We start from the raw sequence: 20765 nt of genomic DNA, 5'->3' as shown, positions 1-20765 counted from the left end.
AACACAAAAAACAACAACAAAAAAAAAAAAAACAAAAACAAAACGCGCGAAATCAGCGTGGTAAAGTGTTATTCAAGATGAATGGCAAAATAAAATTGTCTTGTGCAATCTTGTTTTATCCAGCGCTTCCTTACAGTTGCATGCTTATGAAGAGATCTTGTAGTTATTTCCTGAATGTAAATTTTGTGTTGCCACTTTAATTTTATTGAAATATCATGCTTGAGTGATCTGTTATATGCAAAGTATCAGAAAGATTCATTTATATTAATTAGCTTTCGTTAAACACACCCTGCCGAGTTGGTGCTCTCAAGTTGCTGAACGAATATTGTAAATCTCCTCTCATTGAAATGTTGTTCGTCCACGTATTGGGCAGTCGTATATACAAACAGAACTGTAATACATTTTTCTTACATGTAAAGATTCATGATAATGTTCCTGAATAATGTGATTAAAGTTGTGTGTGCTGTGTGGAAATTGTCTGTTGGCTTGGGACCAGAAATAGTTGTGATATATTGAGTTATATTGGATGAACCCTATATATGACCTTATTTCATTTTTGTACTGATTGCGTTTTTGTAAATATTTCACTGTATGCTGTATCAAGGTGCAAGGTTCATGTTATTTAATCCAAAGTGTGGTAAAACTACCTACCGCAAGAAAAGCAGGTAGGAATACCAGAATGTTTCTAGGACGGAACTGAATTTTGCTGGCGATCGGAACAAAGTAAAACATCTCGCACGCAGTGGTGAAGGAAGGTTTTTTTTAATCACATCAACGAGTTGGCGTATATACTTAGTTTATAGTGTTAGATATACTATAGAGTAAGATTTCCTTATCCTACAGCCCTTGACAGGGTGAGGTCAAGACATGGTCAATTCTATCATTTTGTATTAAAGCGACCAGTTGACCTTCATAGTGTGCAGAAGCAACACTTTATATTACATGTTTTGTGTTGGTTATTGGTTTGAATAAAATATGTACTAGTTTACATATTACGGACTTAAATTTCGTTTTTATCTGTGAAAATTCCGGTGTACGAATATTATTGTTATATTATCCACTTTTAAAAATTCAACATGTTCGAACTGCAAGTCTCGTTTTGGTGAGTCAATTCGTGCTAGCACTGCTGTTGTTCCAACAGATTTCATACCCTACTCCTTTCTTACGAGAGCCTGTCTTATGCATTCAGCTGTACGTTCGTTTTTGTAGCATAATCATTATATGTACCGTTGATGGCGGAAGCTGAGATGTTGCTTACGTAAACACATCTGCCTCTAGAGTTGATGTCTTCTAATTCCCTTGTTGTCGATTCAATTCTCTCCTGCATCATACAGGTTACAGTGTCCATTTTTTGCAATCCACGAGGTGTGTACGTTACATGAGGATGAAGGTTTCAGTGTCTGCAGTCTGTTTTGGTATGTCATATCCTTCATCCCAGGACTAACCCGATAGCAAACAACTACTAAATACTGTGATGTACTATGCTGTACTATCATACTACTGTTCTGTGCACATTACTGTACCGTGCTGTTACTTTTTAGCTACAATATTGTGATGTAAGCAATTGAAATACAAACTGACATTTCATCTATCTTTCAACATTTATTTATCTATTCAAATAGTTCAATTTATAAGCAAACATTTTAATGAAAGTAAAAACAGATTTTTAATGAACGACCCGTCATGATATATTCATCTGCATTATAGTAAGTACACACAAATAAAGCGAATATAAATAATTAATGTCGTTTCGATACACATTTAAGTCTCTATTACACAAATTTTCTTCATATATTTTTCACTTCACAAAAAAAATCCTTATTAAAACAAAGCATGCCGAATGCCAGTGGATGATCTGATAAAAAAATATCTACAAAGTATATTATATACTTAAATATACAATGTATTCAACTATATGTAGTTAAAATTGAACATTGTACATATCTACACGTTTCTAAATACTACCTTGAAATGCTTTCTTGACATTTTGTAACAATATACTCTATCAGGGACTTATACCCCGTCATTATTGAAATTTTGTATTGAAATGTATTTCAAAAAGTTACAATGTTCGTGACGGTCAAAGGGAGCTCACTCTGACAAGCGACACTTCACCTGGACCTAGGTCACGCTCGCAGCGGTAGTCATCACGTCACCGTGCACGCCATGATGTGTGTTGTTTAGAGAAGAGATGCTGACCTAACTTTTATTTTTGACGTCAACTCATTTACCTCTCTAAAGTACCTACCTGAACTGCCGATATGTCTGCAACTGGAAGCATGCCCGTTGACAAGACCAAACGAGTAGGGCGTTTTTACTTCGGCGGTGTAGCGAGTGCTATGGCTGCCTGCTGCACACATCCTTTGGACCTCATCAAGGTAAGACCTACTTCTGGTATACACAGGTTACCTGTTGGAAAGGTGACCCGAGGTGCACCGGTCCCAGTACTTATGGATAAAGCCTATCACAAGAGTTATCACAGATCGTATTTGAACAGTTATTGATAGTCTTTGACTACAGTAGATCGACCTACATAATCTGAATGTTTTATTTATTTACTTGTTTATTTAACACACTTTTACTTGCACTATTATGGATTTTTGGCCTTTCAGCGAACAAATTCTTATTGAGGGAGAGACATAGATATATATTGTCTCTGAAACAGCATGCAAGGTGTATCATTCACCATCAAGGTTACTCGAGAAAGGTTTGAACTGTAAATATGACCATGACATAGAAAAGACTTACTGCAGTTGTATCAGCTCTCTGTTCTATATATAGGGTATCTACAAAGGTTGAAAGGTCAAGGGCACCAGAAGGATTCAGGTGTCCGGCATTCAACTGCAGATTTTTGATCAGAGTTGGTAGTGTATTTTGGATTAACACCAGAAACCTGAATACGTGTAAGAGACTCATTATTTAGGTCTCTGATATAATATGCTGATTAGGAGATACCCCATTTCACCTTGGTATAAGGGGAGGTAATCTAACTAGTACACTACAGCTGTAGTATGTACAGAATTCTGGACACGTTAACTGACAACTAACTTGAGGCATTTCCATTCGAATTATAGGTATATAGAAATCATCCAATGTACACTTTTTTGATGACTTGTATACAGGTTCCTATCACACTCATAAGTTATTAACTTTAGGTGAATATGGCAGTGCGTAGGAGGTTACAGATGTTGAAGGGTTAGATAAACTTGATGGCCCTGTTTAGTGCATACCAGTATATGTTAAAGGTAGAGGTCGGTCATTCCTATGTGACATGTGATTTTTGTACTGTTATTTTAGGCCTACAGCTGAATGTTCAACATCACTGTAGATAAACAATACAAGTTTCATAATGTACTGGTATATATCTTTATACACACACACACACACACATATACATATATCCTGAGGATAGCCGTTAGGCCTGAAAACGTTAGCAGAATACATTTGTCAGGTAGATTTTATTCTTCTCAAATATATATATATATATAAAATAACGGGTATTTTCTTATTTATACCATATTTATGTGTGCATTCTTTTCACTGACATGTGTTATTAAGTGAACCAAAACCAAATCTATCACAACATAAAATGATTGTTTTAACATTTACCCTGAAACAAACTTTCAGTCTGACAATATTAGCATGATAAAATAAAAATACATGTATCTAAGTATACAGGCTTCGATCCATTTATACGCATTCATATTTCAATGCGCTCCTGTAATCTTAATGTTGATCATTTCCCTGTTCACATGGGTCCATTTTGTAACCCTGTATCCTGTCTCTCTGTTACCTCACTATAGCTCTGTAGAATGTAACCCGGTATCCTGTCCCCATGCTACCTCACTATAGCTCTGTAGAATGTAACCCTGTATCCTGTCCCCATGTTACCTCACTATAGCTCTGTAGAATGTAACCCTTTATCCTGTCCCCATGTTACCTCACTATAGCTCTGTAGAATGTAACCCTGTTTCCTGTCTCTAAGTTACCTCACTATAGCTCTGTAGAATGTAACCCTGTATCCTGTCCCCATGTTACCTCACTATAGCTCTGTAGAATGTAACCCTGTATCCTGTTTCTCTGTTACCTCACTATAGCTCTGTAGAATGTAACCCTGTATCCTGTCCCCATGTTACCTCACTATAGCTCTGTAGAATGTAACCCTGTTTCCTGTCTCTCTGTTACCTCACTATAGCTCTGTAGAATGTAACCCTGTATCCTGTCCCCATGTTACCTCACTATAGCTCTGTAGAATGTAACCCTGTATCCTGTCTCTCTGTTACCTCACTATAGCTCTGTAGAATGTAACCCTGTATCCTGTCCCCATGTTACCTCACTATAGCTCTGTAGAATGTAATCCTGTATCCTGTCCCCATGTTACCTCACTATAGCTCTGTAGAATGTAACCCTGTATCCTGTCTCTAAGTTACCTCACTATAGCTCTGTAGAATGTAACCCTGTATCCTGTCCCCATGTTACCTCACTATAGCTCTGTAGAATGTAACCCTGTATCCTGTCCCCATGTTACCTCACTATAGCTCTGTAGAATGTAACCCTGTATCCTGTCCCCATGTTACCTCACTATAGCTCTGTAGAATGTAACCCTGTATCCTGTCTCTCTGTTACCTCACTATAGCTCTGTAGAATGTAACCCTGTATCCTGTCCCCATGTTACCTCACTATAGCTCTGTAGAATGTAACCCTGTTTCCTGTCTCTAAGTTACCTCACTATAGCTCTGTAGAATGTAACCCTGTATCCTGTCCCCATGTTACCTCACTATAGCTCTGTAGAATGTAACCCTGTATCCTGTCTCTCTGTTACCTCACTATAGCTCTGTAGAATGTAACCCTGTATCCTGTCTCTAAGTTACCTCACTATAGCTCTGTAGAATGTAACCCTGTATCCTGTCCCCATGTTACCTCACTATAGCTCTGTAGAATGTAACCCTGTATCCTGTCCCCATGTTACCTCACTATAGCTCTGTAGAATGTAACCCTGTATCCTGTCCCCATGTTACCTCACTATAGCTCTGTAGAATGTAACCCTGTATCCTGTCCCAATGTTACCTCACTATAGCTCTGTAGAATGTAACCCTGTATCCTGTCTCTCTGTTACCTCACTATAGCTCCGTAGAATGTAACCCGGTATCCTGTCCCCATGTTACCTCACTATAGCTCTGTAGAATGTAACCCTGTATCCTGTCCCCATGTTACCACACTATAGCTCTGTAGAATGTAACCCTGTATCCTGTCCCCATGTTACCTCACTATAGCTCTGTAGAATGTAACCTTGTATCCTGTCCCCATGTTACCTCACTATAGCTCTGTAGACTGTAACCCTGTATCCTGTCCCCATGTTACCTCACTATAGCTCTGTAGAATGTAACCCTGTATCCTGTCCCCATGTTACCTCACTATAGCTCTGTAGAATGTAACCCTGTATCCTGTCCCCATGTTACCTCACTATAGCTCTGTAGAATGTAACCCTGTATCCTGTCCCCATGTTACCTCACTATAGCTCTGTAGAATGTAACCCTGTATCCTGTCCCCATGTTACCTCACTATAGCTCTGTAGAATGTAACCCTGTATCCTGTCTCTCTGTTACCTCACTATAGCTTTGTAGAATGTAACCCTGTATCCTGTCCCCATGTTACCTCACTATAGCTCTGTAGAATGTAACCCTGTATCCTGTCCCCATGTTACCTCACTATAGCTCTGTAGAATGTAACCCTGTATCCTGTCCCCATGTTACCTCACTATAGCTCTGTAGAATGTAACCCTGTATCCTGTCCCCATGTTACCTCACTATAGCTCTGTAGAATGTAACCCTGTATCCTGTCCCCATGTTACCTCACTATAGCTCTGTAGAATGTAACCCTGTATCCTGTCCCAATGTTACCTCACTATAGCTCTGTAGAATGTAACCCTGTATCCTGTCCCCATGTTACCTCACTATAGCTCTGTAGAATGTAACCCTGTATCCTGTCCCAATGTTACCTCACTATAGCTCTGTAGAATCTAACCCTGTATCCTGTCCCCATGTTACCTCACTATAGCTCTGTAGAATGTAACCCTGTATCCTGTCCCCATGTTACCTCACTATAGCTCTGTAGAATGTAACCCTGTATTTCTTTCCCCATGTTACCTCACAATAGCTCTGTAGAATGTAACCCTGTATCCTGTCTCTTAAGTTACCTCACTATAGCTCTGTAGAATGTAACCCTGTATCCTGTCCCCATGTTACCTCACTATAGCTCTGTAGAATGTAACCCTGTATCCTGTCTCTCTGTTACCTCACTATAGCTCTGTAGAATGTAATCCTGTATCCTGTCCCCATGTTACCTCACTATAGCTCTGTAGAATGTAACCCTGTATCCTGTCCCCATGTTACCTCACTATAGCTCTGTAGAATGTAACCCTGTATCCTGTCCCCATGTTACCTCACTATAGCTCTGTAGAATGTAACCCTGTATCCTGTCTCTAAGTTACCTCACTATAGCTCTGTAGAATGTAACCCTGTATCCTGTCCCCATGTTACCTCACTATAGCTCTGTAGAATGTAACCCTGTATCCTGTCTCTAAGTTACCTCACTATAGCTCTGTAGAATGTAACCCTGTATCCTGTCTCTAAGTTACCTCACTATAGCTCTGTAGAATGTAACCCTGTATCCTGTCCCCATGTTACCTCGCTATAGCTCTGTAGAATGTAACCCTGTATTTCTTTCCCCATGTTCCCTCACTACAGCTCTGTATAAAAACTTAGATTATTTTTCACAATAAATGGGAAACAAGCTTTTAAACTTATATCAATCACTCTTGTTGGCCCTGATGGAAGCATGTGAGGTGTCTTCTTGTGGGAGGAAATCAGAGTACCAGGGGATTGTGATTGGGCAGGTAATCCCCATACCTTTTCACATCCGTTCCGTGAATTGAACCCCCATATGCCTAGGTACTACAGAATGTAACTATTTATTTAGCTCTACAGAATGTAACTATTTATTTAATTAGCTCTGTAGAATGTAACTGTTTATTTAGCTCTGTAGAATGTGTTCTTTCCAGGTAATAATCCTGTTTATGTTGTACACCCATAATAAAAACTGGGTAACCATGAAAATTTTGGAGATTAAACATAGGAGTATTCAACCTACATATATCCGTAATTAGCTGAAATTGATGGGTAGAGAACACTTTTAAGAATTTAATTAGTAAATGTCTAACACGTTATGCATTAAAATAACTAAAGATGCAGCTGATAAAATTACTTCATGTGTGATTTTTCTGGCTTTATGTATAAAAGATAGTATAATTGAAATTCAATAATATTTTATGCCATAACCTACCAATATTGTATAAGTTTTGTTAGTGATCATTTCACGATAGGTTGCACAGCTGTCATTTATATACTAGTAACTGCATTTTAAGCATCAAGGAAAACATTTTAGTTGATAAAATCGCTGTATACCTAGGCCCTTGCCTGAGGACAGCTGTTTTTAAATGACTGTTTGAATAATTGTGGTCTGAATGGTGTTATGTAATGTGTGGAGTTGTAAAGTGGAGAAAGTAAGACTCATGTGCTGTACAGATTATATCTGTATACCACACACCTGACATCACATGGTTTTGAAGTTATACATAGTTTCATTTTCAGCCTTTTGGCAGTTGTAATGCTATGTGGAACAGTGAAAGACTCACTTATTATGATAACTAATTTTGATAGAAACATACACATATTTTCTAATTCTGTTTAAATCAGTATTTGTTATATAGTTGTATAAAATCATCATTAAGTAATATGTTCTCTGAGAATTACCAGGTAAATAAAAAAAATTGTTTGTTTGGGGTTTAGTCCTAACAACGGCTAATGTCACTGGAAGACATTGTCCATGAATGTCAGGTATCTTTGCAAAGAATGCTTATATAGTGCATTCACACTGAAATGTCATAAATAATAGGATGACACCTCATCTGGTCACATTACAATGACAGTAGGCAAGTCTGTCTTTACTGTCAACTTATCTAAAGCAGAACCTTAATCTAGGAGCAACTACTGGTACCAACGTTTGACCAACCATCATCATATGGCAAGCAATTGGAATGGCTCTGTATCGGTTTTCCTCTCTTAAACAATAATTGTTATGGCTATAAGTTTTAGTCGGACCATTTCCAAACTTTATTTGTATGTTGCCCTTGGTCTTTAGTTGTGCATTGTCCCATTTTTTAGAAGATTGTAAAAAAATAAGGCCAAGATGCAGCCATCTTGGTTTTTGACAGTCATAGTTTTCAATATTTCTGGAGAAGCACAAAATGAATCTTTCTTGGATTGGTTTCCCTAGTTCTATTTGGTTATGCTATTTTGATGTTTGGACATATCAGTTGGAAAAAAATAGCAGGAAAGGTGACCAACTATTGTTCGACACTTAAAGATATTGTCACTCATTCCTAAAAGGAATTTTTTTACATTTCATGTAATTAAAAGGATTATCAAAGGAAAGAAGAAAAAAAGGAAAAGATTCAAATTTTAGAGAACAAATAAAGATCAAATGATGATGGATGCAAAGTTTCCTCTGAGATCACTTGTACATAATACTTTTGTTTGTCCCAATTAGGGGACAGAATCTAAAACCTTCATCATTTGGTTGGATTAGCTATACGGCAAGATCAAAAAGTAAGAGATTGTCAAGTGAGGCGTAAGGAAAAGAAATTGTTAGGAAGAAGATACAAGATAAAAAATCTGACTGCTGTTGTTTCTGTATGACATGTATCTATGTATGTTGTTGGTCCAGTATGACATGTATCTATGTATGTTGTTGGTCCAGTATGAAATGTATCTATGTATGTTGTTGGTCCAGTATGACATGTATCTATGTATGTTGTTGGTCCAGTATGAAATGTATCTATGTATGTTGTTGGTCCAGTATGACATGTATCTATGTTGTTGGTCCAGTATGAAATGTATCTGTGTATGTTGTTGGTCCAGTATGACATGTATCTAAGTATGTTGTTGGTCCAGTATGACATGTATCTATGTATGTTGTTGGTCCAGTATGAAATGTATCTATGTATGTTGTTGGTCCAGTATGACATGTATCTATGTATGTTGTTGGTCCAGTATGACATGTATCTATGTATGTTGTTGGTCCAGTGTGAAATGTATCTATGTATGTTGTTGGTCCAGTATGACATGTATGTATGTTGTTGGTCCAGTATGAAATTTATCTATGTATGTTGTTGGTCCAGTATGACATTTATCTATGTATGTTGTTGGTCCAGTATGACATGTATCTATGTATGTTGTTGGTCCAGTATGACATTTATCTATGTATGTTGTTGGTCCAGTATGACATGTATCTATGTATGTTGTTGATCCAGTATGACATGTATCTATGTATGTTGTTGGTCCAGTATGAACATTTATCCAATATGAATATGTACATAAGTATAATAATTTATTTTAGGTCCAGCTACAGACACAACAGTCAAAAGTGAAGGTCACAACACTGGTTGGTCGAATCCTGAAGAATGATGGCATTATGGGAATGTACAATGGTTTGTCAGCTTCAGTCTGTAGACAGGTAAGGTCCTCTTCTCAAAACATATTTTACTAACTTCTATTTTACTGTGAACAAGTACCAGTAACTTTCACAATGACACAATTTTACTTTGTTTTACATGGAACTTAACAATTCAGTAATACATTATGAATGCATTTCTTTGTTTTTTGCTGTTGTTGTTGTTTTTTTTTATGTTATTTGTATTTACAAAACAATAGAATAGAAAACATCTATTTATGCTGTTCCAGCTGACCTACTCTATGACCCGGTTTGCTATGTATGAAACCATAAAGAAACAGTTGACAAGTGACGGTAGTGTGATGCCACTTTACCAGAAAATAGCCACAGCTGCTGTATCAGGAGCTACAGGGGGATTTGTGGGCACACCTGCAGATCTCATCAATGTTAGGTAATGTTTTAATCTTACAATAAGTCTACTCATATCTTTATCAGTCATTTATGCTTATTAATATTATGTGGTTAACCTATTTAGATGTAAAAACCTCCCTTAATTGACTCTCAGGTTAACTGAAATCATTATTTTTCATGGGGGATTAGTTTTCATTGATTTCTTGGGTACTCCTATTCCATATGAATGCAGAAGTCCACAACTGTTAAAATCAGTATAGAAGATTATATTGATTTAAATTTATCCATGAAATCAAAATGTCCTTGAAAATGTATTTTTTTTAAAACCACAAAAATAGGACCCCACAAAAATATATGATTTCAAAATTCTAGATAGAATTTGAATTGATTATTAAAAAGATTAAAATTTTTGTACCCAAGCAGATATTGATAAATATCATTTAAAGGTTTCTGTTCTGTTGAAGAGTCCTTCTACAGATATGTATTTTAGAGAAAAAAAAATATTTACAACAAGAAATTGAATTACATGTGAACATGAGATATTTCCATTTGATATTTGAACACCAGAGAATCTTCTCTGTGTACATCATACATGTATTATAGACCTCTTACATCATTAAGTTTGGCTTTGATAGATTGATATTTCTGCTCCATTCTCAATTAAAATAAAAACATTTTTTACAGAATGCAGAATGATGTAAAGCTTCCTAAAGACCAGAGAAGAAAGTAAGTCAATTCAAATTTTGATGAAAGTGTTACTGTTAATTGAAATTTCTCTATCTTTGTTTATGAGTGTAGTATATATTTTAAAGAAGTGTCTTACTAACATTCTAAGGATTGTGTTCTGTAAGAATTTCTGCTGTACTCACTCTATATAAAAAAAAAATACTCAAAGAGTGAATGTTTACTTAAGTTGTTTATGTGAATGACAGCTACAAGCATGCATTTGATGGACTGTATCGGGTGTTCCGGGAAGAGGGTGTCAAGAGGATGTTTTCTGGTGCTACTATGGCCAGCTCCCGAGCTGTGATGGTGACTGTGGGTCAGGTATGTACCTGTAGTGCAACATGTTCTTTAGACCCTCCTGTGTGATCTGTTAAAACTGCAATCCCGATGATATGAACATGGTAAGAATATTTCAGTCAACAGCATTGAATAAGTTGAGTGAGAGAATAAAAGATCCATGTCCCATTCCCAATACAGTAACAGGTTACACTCTCCTCATTTGTCAGTTTAATATTGTAACAGAGGTCATTATTAATTTCAATGCCTTCACTAGGAATTGAACCAGAGACCCCTGGCTTACTAGTCTGATGCTCAACCAATCAAGCTTAAGAGAAGTTCTCTCTAGTTGAGTGGTATTTTGCAGCTTGTATTTTATCAGGGTTACAATACTTTAATATGACTTAAGTACTTTAACAGATACTATTATGATAGTGATCTAATATCTCTACAGTTAAAGGCTCCACGGTGACATTGCTACAGACTCTCTGGTATACTTAGCCGTTCTCCTTTATAGTAACAGGCTCCCTTCAATATTTACAGGTTATCACCAAACATACAGGATCCCCTCTAACTAGAATTACCAACTTCTTCCATGCTCCTGTTTGTAGTAATAGGTTTCCATCTATAGTTACAGGCTCTCCTCTACAGTTACAGGCTCCCCTAATAGTTACAGACTCTCCTCTATAGTTACAGACTCTCCTCTATAGTTACAGACTCTCCTCTATAGGTACAGACTCTCCTTTATAGTTACAGACTCTCCTCTATAGTTACAGACTCTCCTCTATAGTTACAGACTCCCCTCAATAGTTACAGGCTCTCCTCTATAGTAACAGACTCCCCTCAATAGTTACAGGCTCTCCTCTATAGTTACAGGTCCCCCTCAATGGTAACAGGCTCACTTCAATATTTACAGGTTATCACCAAAATGTACAGGCTCCTCTCTATAGTTACAGGCTCTCCTCTATAGTTACGGGCTCTTCTCTACAGTTACAGGCTCTCCTCTATAGTTACAGGTCCCCCTCAATGGTAACAGGCTCACTTCAATATTTACAGGTTATCACCAAAATGTACAGGATCCCCTCTAACTATAATTACCAACTCCTTTTATGCACCTGTTTGTAGTTAAAGGTTTCCCTCTATTGTTAAAGGCTCCCCTCAATAGTTATAAGCTCTCCTCTGTAGTTATAGGGTCTCCTCTACAGTTACAGGCTCTCTATAGTTACAGACTCCCCTCTATAGTTACAAGTTCCCTTCTATAGTTACAGGCTCTCCTCTATAGTTACAGGCTCTCTATAGTTACAAGCTCCCTTCTGTAGTTACAGGCTCTCCTCTTTAGTTACAGGCGCTCATCTATAGTTACATGCTCTCCTCTATAGTTACAAGCTCCCCTCTATAGTTACAAGCTCCCCTCTATAGTTACAGGCTCTTCTCTATAGTTACAGACTTTCCTCAACAGTTACAGGCTGTCCTCAATAGTTACAGGCTTTCCTCTATAGTTGCAGACTCTCCTCTATAGTTACAAGCTCCCTTCTATAGTTACAGGCTCTCCTCTATAGTTACAGGTTCACTATAGTTACAAGCTCCCCTCTATAGTTACAGGCTCTCCTCTATAGTTACAGGTTCTCTATAGTTACAAGCTCCCCTCTATAGTTACAGGCTCTCCTCTTTAGTTACAGGTGCTCATCTATAGTTACAGGCTCTCTATAGTTACAAGCTCCCCTCTATAGTTACAGGCTCTCTACAGTTACAAGCTCTCCTCTATAGTTACAGGCTCTCCTCTATAATTACAGGCTCCCCTCTATACTCCCTTCTATAGTCAAAGGTTCCCCTCTATAGTTACACGGTCCCCTCTATTGTTACATGGTCCCCTCTATTGTTACATGGTCCCCTCTGTTGTTACAGGTTCTTATCTATACTCCCTCTCGTAGTTTATGGTTCCCCTCTTTAGTTATATGGTCCCCTCTATTGTTACAGGTTCTTATCTATATTCCCTCTTGTAGTTTATGGTTCCCCTCTATAGTTACTCCTCATTGTAGTCAAAGGTCCCCTCTATTGTTACATGGTCCCCTCTTTAGTTATATGGTCCCCTCTATTGTTACAGGTTCTTATCTATATTCCCTCTTGTAGTTTATGGTTCCACTCTATAGTTACAGGTTCCTATCTATACTCCTCATTGTAGTCAAAGGTTCCCCTCTATAGTTACACGGTCCCCTCTATTGTTACATGGTCCCCTCTATTGTTACATGGTCCCCTCTGTTGTTACAGGTTCTTATCTATACTCCCTCTCGTAGTTTATGGTTCCCCTCTTTAGTTATATGGTCCCCTCTATTGTTACAGGTTCTTATCTATATTCCCTCTTGTAGTTTATGGTTCCCCTCTATAGTTACAGGTTCCTATCTATACTCCTCATTGTAGTCAAAGGTCCCCTCTATTGTTACATGGTCCCCTCTATTGTTACATGGTCTCCTCTGTTGTTACAGGTTCTTATCTATACTCCCTCTTGTAGTTTATGGTTCCCCTCTTTAGTTATATGGTCCCCTCCAGGTTCTTATCTATACTCCCTCTTGTAGTTTATGGTTCCCCTCTATAGTTACAAGGTCACCTCTGTAATAAGATAGAACTTTCAAACATTGTCACCTTTATATTTTTATTGTTGTGATTCATTTCAGATTATTCATCCAACATGTAAATATGTATCGTATAACTGACTTGAATTAACGAAGTGATTGTCTCTTGTAGCTTGCTGGCTATGATCAAATAAAACAAGTATTGATGGGCTCAGGCTACTTCAAGGACAACCTGGTCACACATTTTACCTGCAGCACAATGGCGGTAAGTTATGTACCTGTGGAATGTGATCCTTAACAACCTAGTAATCCTTTATCTCTGTGATTCTGTACATCCAGTAAAGTTTTGAGAGAATTTTTTTATCTTGTATTTATTCTCCTCATAAGGATGAATTTTCTAAAGATCTTATTTTCACCATAAGGACTAAGACACTAGACATTTTATTCTCACCATAAGTACTAAGACCCTAAACATCTTATTTTCACCATAAGGTCTAAGACCCTAGACACATTATTCTCTCCATAAGGACTAAGACCCTAAACATCTTATTTTCACCATAAGGTCTAAGACCCTAGACATATTATTCTCTCCATAAGGACTAAGACCCTAAACATCTTATTTTCACCATAAGGTCTAAGACCCTAGACACATTATTCTCTCCATAAGGACTAAGACCCTTTTATTTTCACCATAAGGTCTAAGACCATAAGGACTAAGACCCTAAACATCTTATTTTCACCATAAGGTCTAAGACCCTAGACACATTATTCTCTCCATAAGGACTAAGACCCTAAACATCTTATTTTCACCATAAGGTCTAAGACCCTAGACATATTATTCTCTCCATAAGGACTAAGACCCTAAACATCTTCCTCTCATCATGAGGACTAAGACCCTAGACATTCTATTCTCACCATAAGGACTAAGACCCTAGACATTTTTATTTTCATCATATGGAATAAAGTTCCTGGATTAAGCAGATGTGAATATTTTGTAGGGGACACTAGCAACCTTCCTTACCATGCCGTTGGATGTGATGAAGACACGTATGATGAATGCACCTCCTGGGACCTACTCTGTGAGTTAGATATGTATACAATGTAAAGAATGCCTGAACTTCAGTCTTTAACGGCAGTAATTCATTTATTTAATGGAATGTTATTAAGATATTTTTGTGTACTTTTGACTGTACACAACTTCATCTTCCATACAAGTAAACTAGTAAAGACCTCGGGTGACGTAAGCAACAGGAAGATTGTAATCAGGTCAAATACATTGAAATGTGTTTTGCTGTTAATGACTTCCTAATGATGCAACTCTTTGAAATAGATAATGTTAAGGTAGTATATACCCTTACGACCTTTCTTTCGTTATTATGTAATTTCATATGAGTGTTTTTAACTGTAGTTAACAGCTTTATGTTAGTCTGGTACACAGTGACCTGATCTGGTAATAACTGATATCTGTTGATGTTTGCAGGGTTTAGCAGCTTGTGCTTTAGACATTGGTAAAAATGGACCTCTAGGTTTCTTTAAGGTAAGATTTCTTGAATTTGTACACTGTATAGAAGATGATTGTTTTGGCCACAACAATACACTGTACTATTCAGTATTAATGTATTTGTCCAGTAGTAAGCCCAGCAGGTCAACACATAACATGTGGCTCAAAATTACAGCATGGACTTTTTATAGGACAGTGAAAAGCATCTGTTGGAAATGAAACTGAAGAGCAATAGACATTAGTGAATTTATTTCAGTCCTGGGTTTATTGCCTGATATATTGACAATACATTAATAGATTGATTAGGATCAACATTAAACACTCTAACATCTTTGTGATGTCATCAATGAACAGAGTGATTAGGATCAACATTAAACACTCTAACATCTTTGTGATGTCATCAATGAACAGAGTGATTAGGATCAACATTAAACACTCTAACATCCCTGTGATGTAATCATTACAATAAGTACTATGTGCTTGTTTTTATCATTCTTGCTGCTAAATATTGTTTTATTCTATTTTGAGGACTCTGTTGTTTTGACAATTTTTGCTGCCTGAATCTGTTACCATGTTTTGACAATTTTTGCTGCCTGAATTTGTAACAATGTTGTCAAAATTTGTTTCTTTGTTAACAGGGATTTATTCCAGCCTTTGTACGACTAGGACCACACACTGTATGTACCTTCATGTTCCTGGAGCAGATCCGTATGAATTTTGGGGATGATCCAAAATAGTTACAAAATTGCTCACATTGAATCAACATTTCCTCACTGAAATTCTTCAGATGCATTCACATGAGATGTGCCAAAGAGGTCTATTTGCAATTTCCAGTGAAGATGCATTAGAATGTGAAGATTTTGTGAGAATTGGAGTCCGCTGTCAGGTCGAGCACAGAAAGACTAGTCAGTGTAATTCAGTCCCTAACATTCACAGTACACAGAAGCGGTACTTTCTACTATTATACACAAGTTATATGACTGCTGTTATTGTTGAGTGATAATTTTATAACGTTATTCTATACTTTAACTACAACTGTTGATTTATATTTACATAGCTTTTAATATCTTTAATGTGAGATGACAATAGATTGAAAGGGAGACTTGTTTTGAAAATTTGTTTTTTCAAGGTCTTTAAATTAAGTAATTTCTCTCTTGTATAATTGGTTATTTACAAATGATTGCAATATTTTGTTAAATGTAATTATCACCAAAGTTGACTTTGATAGCTTTTAACTTTTATTTCATACAGAATGGAGGTGGGGGAAGTTGCGGGAATATTAATCTTATTGTATGAAACTGTATTGTTCATAGAAAATGTTAGTCTGTCCAGACATGTAACAGAATTAATTGATAGGAGACAAGTAATTATAATCATAGTAGTGTTGGTCACAGAGGGTTTTGTCCTTGTTGCTCTCTGTTCCTTTCCATTTTGTAGGTCTTCATTCCTGATATGACCTAGTGAACAAGTTACTTGTTGCACCTCAATGATGTTGATCTAAATTTGCCTCCCTTGCATGACCTTAGCCATTGTGTGTGGTCTTATGCTCAGGACAGTTTTGAAATCATATCACCTACTCTAATATTAACTGTTGTTTGGTCCATGTTTTGTAGACATACATTCTTTGACCTCTGCTGTTACATGACCTTAGCTATTGTCATACTTTAACTGTTGTCATGTAACTTTAGCTGTTATCACATCTTCAGATGCTGTTATGAGATGTATCGAATATATAACAGCTTCAGACTAATCATTTTGGAATTGTTAGTGTCACTGTCAGAGAGCATGTCGCTGTCAAAGATTGTGTCACTGTCAGATAGTGTGTCACTGTCAGATAGTGTCACTGTCAGATAGTGTGTCACTGTCACATAGTGTCACTGTCAGAGAGCGTGTCACTGTCAGAGAGTGTCACTGTCAGATAGTGTGTCACTGTCAGATAGTGTCACGGTCAGATAGTGTGTCACTGTCAGACAGTGTGTCACTGCCAGATAGTGTGTTACTGTTAAAGAGCATATAACTGTCAGATAGCATGTCATTGTCAGAGAGTGTGTCACTGCCAGAGAGCATGTAACTGTCAGACAGTGTGTCACTGTTAAAGAGCATGTAACTGTAAGATAGTGTCACTGTCAGAGAGTGTGTCACTGCCAGATAGTGTGTTACTGTTAAAGAGCATATAACTGTCAGATAGCATGTAACTGTCAGAGAGTGTCACTGTCAGAGAGCATGTAACTGTCAGTGTGTCACTGTTAAAGAGCATGTAACTGTAAGATAGTGTCACTGTCAGAGAGTGTGTCACTGTCAGATAGTGTGTCACTGTCAGAGAGTGTGTCACTGTCAGATAGTGTGTCACTGTCAGACAGTGTGTCACTGTAAGATACCATGTCATTGTCAGAGAGTGTGTCACTGTCAGATAGTGTGTCACTGTCAGACAGTGTGTCACTGTAAGATACCATGTCATTGTCAGAGAGTGTGTCACTGTCAGACAGTGTGTCACTGTCAGAGAGTGTGTCACTGTCAGATAGTGTGTCACTGTCAGATAGTGTGTCACTGTCAGACAGTGTGTCACTGTCAGATAGTGTGTTACTGTCAGACAGTGTGTCACTGTCAGACACTATGTCACTGTATGATACCATGTCATTCTCAGATAGTGTGTCACTGTCAGACAGTGTGTCACTGTAAGATACCATGTCATTGTCAAAGAGTGTGTCAATGTCAGAGTGTGTCACTTTCAGAGAGTGTGAAATGATAAAGATTTAGAATGTGTGGTTTAAATGTAATAAGACAACTTCTTACATATTGAACTGTGGATACATTTTATAAAGAGCTTTATTTTAACTTTTGTAAGTATGCTAGATATAGTATAATCGGATATACTAGAGCGAGTGTAAACATGTTTTATTAGTGACATCTATTGATAACGTTTTGATTGCTTGCTATATAACCTTTTTAGCAGTATCCCTATCCTGCGTGTTCTTTGCCAAATCTTTGTTTACTGTAAATGTTCTTTTTTTAATAGTTGGCAAGTTTTTGAGGCATTAGTGAGTCAATGATGTGATTTTTTCATCCACCACTTAATGTTTCTGGTGCTTATGACCTACTGCATATGGGAAACCATTGCTCCGGATGATTTTCTCTTTTCTATTAACAAGATTTTTTTTTTCAACCAACCTCAATATGATTAACTATTACTTTGACATATATGTAGCTTGGTAATTAATTGTCTATTATTGCCTATTTGTGTTCAGAAATTTGTTCAAATTGTTGATCCCTTAGGGGAAAAATATGGCCACTCCCAGTTCTAAATTATTATATACTGAAATAAGAACCTTCTACAGATACTTTATAATTGATGAGGCCTGAAACTGTGGTTTAGATTTGATAAATGGAGACTCTTCATAGAAAATTCCAAATCTTCAGTGATGGTACAAAGTCTGATAACACTTACAAATTCTATCTATACATGATGTGAAGAAATATCAAGAGAGTTCATTGTCAATTAAAAATAAATATCCGGAGTTAATTGTGTCATTATAACGAATATCCACAGTTATTGTGTCATTATAAATGAATATTAAGAGTTAATTGTGTGATTTTAAATGAAGATCCACAGTTAATTGTGTCATTATAAAGAATATCCAGAGTTAATTGTAATTATAAATGATTGTATTTTAATTAAAATGTAATATATTCCAATTATCAGTAGTTATAAACTTTGTCCTCCTTGTAGTTATAATGAGCTGTTTTTAATACCTTAAACCAAGCAATATGATGAGACCATGAAAAAATGTATACTCAGGGTACTAGAGTTTATACAGAAAAATATCATGGGACCAGTTATCATCCAGATGAACATGGTGTTTGACACAGCATAGCTTGAATATAATTAAACCATTGCTATATTTGGAGAGAATTCATTCATTATAACTCATTAATATACGAGTATGAAATCATATTTGAAATGATTATCGTAATATTTCAGTAGTTTTAGTGCATTTTGATTAATCATTTGTTTGATTTCATTGATAACATTGATACATTGTGATGATGATTTGGTGATGTTTTTGACAAATTGTAGTCATTTCATAAACACATTTTGTGTTGATGTCTTGCATGTATGGGCACATTTTGAAGAAGTCACCACACATTTTATTGTTATTTACAGATTGTGTTTGCATTATTGACTTACATTTTCAAAATATCATGTCCAAGAACTTGGTAATTAGGTCACCGACAAATTGTTGATATATCTTCTCATTCTGTCCAAATCTCACCAAGTGTTCAAATCATGACTGCTGGGGTCAGCTTTTTGAAACATTTGACAATATCAAGTTTGAAAGTGTTACCTTTGATTCTTTACGAAGCAATGCTGTGTCATTATTGAGTAAAGTAAAAAGCAATGCTGCCCTAGTTTTTATCTTTGTCAAGCCTTACCACTTTCAAGTCCAGAATTGATATTCTTGACAACCATAAGTCATTTGAACACCACAAGTGATCTTGACTTTTTCAGAGATTTGTTTTAAGAGATTTAGAAAAAAAATAATACTTGAAAAAATTAGTATTTGGGTATTAGCTACAGGATGCTGGTTACATTTGTCCAGAACTGACCACAATATTGTAATCATACCACTTCATATCCCATCTATTTCCTTGTCATGTCAAATCCAGTGTTCTACTTAAATACATAACCATTAAGTATTATATATATATCAAATGATGATGTGTCAGGATTACATATTAGATTATATTAAAATGAGTAGCATATATGCAGAATACTGCTTTCGTTTGTTTTGTCTATGTACTCGGTATGTAAAGAATGTTTCTGTTTCAAATTATACTTTTCCTTTTATTTTCAACCACTCGGTGGTGCTTTACAAAATTTGAAAAAAATTGATGTCTATGATATCCCGTAACAGATGGAATAAATTTCAGGATTAACCAAGAACTAAGGAAAATTTCAAGTGACCAGGCCCCACTTGTATAAAACATTTCAATTTAAGATTTCCTGAAGCCCATATTTTCCTCAGTTAATATCTTCTTGAAAATATCTTGTATCAAAATTCCTCAAGAAATTTCAGGCTGATGACTTCCTCCTGTTCCATGAGAAAATTTTATACAAGCCGTTTTCGAGGAGATATCGGCTGAGGAAAATCTCGACTTGAAGAAATCTCAAGTTGAAATGTTTTACACAAGTGGGGCCAGGTGGCACAGCTAAACAACATCATTCTTTCTAATCTGCCAACTTGAGATATGAATCTAACAAGATGATTAAAGCATGGTATAACTATTTTTGAACAAGACGATATTTTCAAATTTAATATCAAGTGAAGTGTCATTGGTGGATATACAATATTCTCTTAATTTAAAGAGAAAACAAATGTATTGTGTTGGTGAATAATCTGCCTCTCCTTTTTTTAGACCATTGTCATTAAAATGTACAAAATAAATAGTTTAAAAAAAAAATGGACTTTAATGCAAAGTGTGTGGATGGACAGTGAAGTAATGTGTTCACGATGATGTGGAGGGTGTGAGCGGACGGGATAACAGAAATAACACAACACGTTTCTAAGGTTCAGTCAAAAGCACAGGCTTTAATGACATTCGTCAAACAGGTAGTATCTTTGTAGAAATATGCCTTTAAATGAATAAATTATACACCTAAAAATAGAATCACTCTTTTGATGTAGATAAAAATATATATACAATAGGTTAGGTAAATGTTGCCAGCCGGCAACCAGTGCCAGATCTAGGACGACAGACATGTTGTGCAATGT

General features: G+C 36.5%; 1 protein-coding gene across 1 annotated transcript; it reads left to right on the top strand.

Annotated features, from left to right (window-relative positions):
- Positions 1-2160: 2160 nt before the first annotated feature.
- LOC132556286 (mitochondrial dicarboxylate carrier-like) lies at positions 2161-18653 on the top strand. Its single transcript, XM_060220668.1, has 9 exons — positions 2161-2378; positions 9457-9573; positions 9801-9961; positions 10606-10647; positions 10854-10968; positions 13666-13758; positions 14492-14572; positions 14974-15030; positions 15633-18653. Exons 1-9 carry the CDS (start codon positions 2262-2264, stop codon positions 15729-15731), a joined length of 882 nt encoding a protein of 293 aa, XP_060076651.1. The 5' UTR covers positions 2161-2261; the 3' UTR covers positions 15732-18653.
- The last annotated feature ends 2112 nt before the right edge of the window (positions 18654-20765 follow it).

Source organism: Ylistrum balloti, unplaced genomic scaffold (assembly GCF_031769215.1).
Source record: "Ylistrum balloti isolate Yb309-2 unplaced genomic scaffold, AGI_CSIRO_Ybal_v1 Utg370558, whole genome shotgun sequence".
In the NCBI taxonomy this organism is placed as follows: Eukaryota; Metazoa; Mollusca; class Bivalvia; order Pectinida; family Pectinidae; genus Ylistrum; species Ylistrum balloti.
This window is presented reverse-complemented; position numbering and strand designations above follow the sequence as displayed.

What these genes read in the sequence shown, in the direction of transcription:
- LOC132556286 (XM_060220668.1), top strand. Translation starts at nt 2,262, where the DNA reads ATGTCTGCAACTGGAAGCATGCCCGTTGACAAGACCAAACGAGTAGGG. An exon ending in GCAGATCTCATCAATGTTAG is followed by an intron (nt 9,962 to 10,605) that starts GTAATGTTTTAA and finishes CATTTTTTACAG; the next exon opens with AATGCAGAATGATGTAAAGC. An exon ending in CACCTCCTGGGACCTACTCT is followed by an intron (nt 14,573 to 14,973) that starts GTGAGTTAGATA and finishes TGATGTTTGCAG; the next exon opens with GGTTTAGCAGCTTGTGCTTT.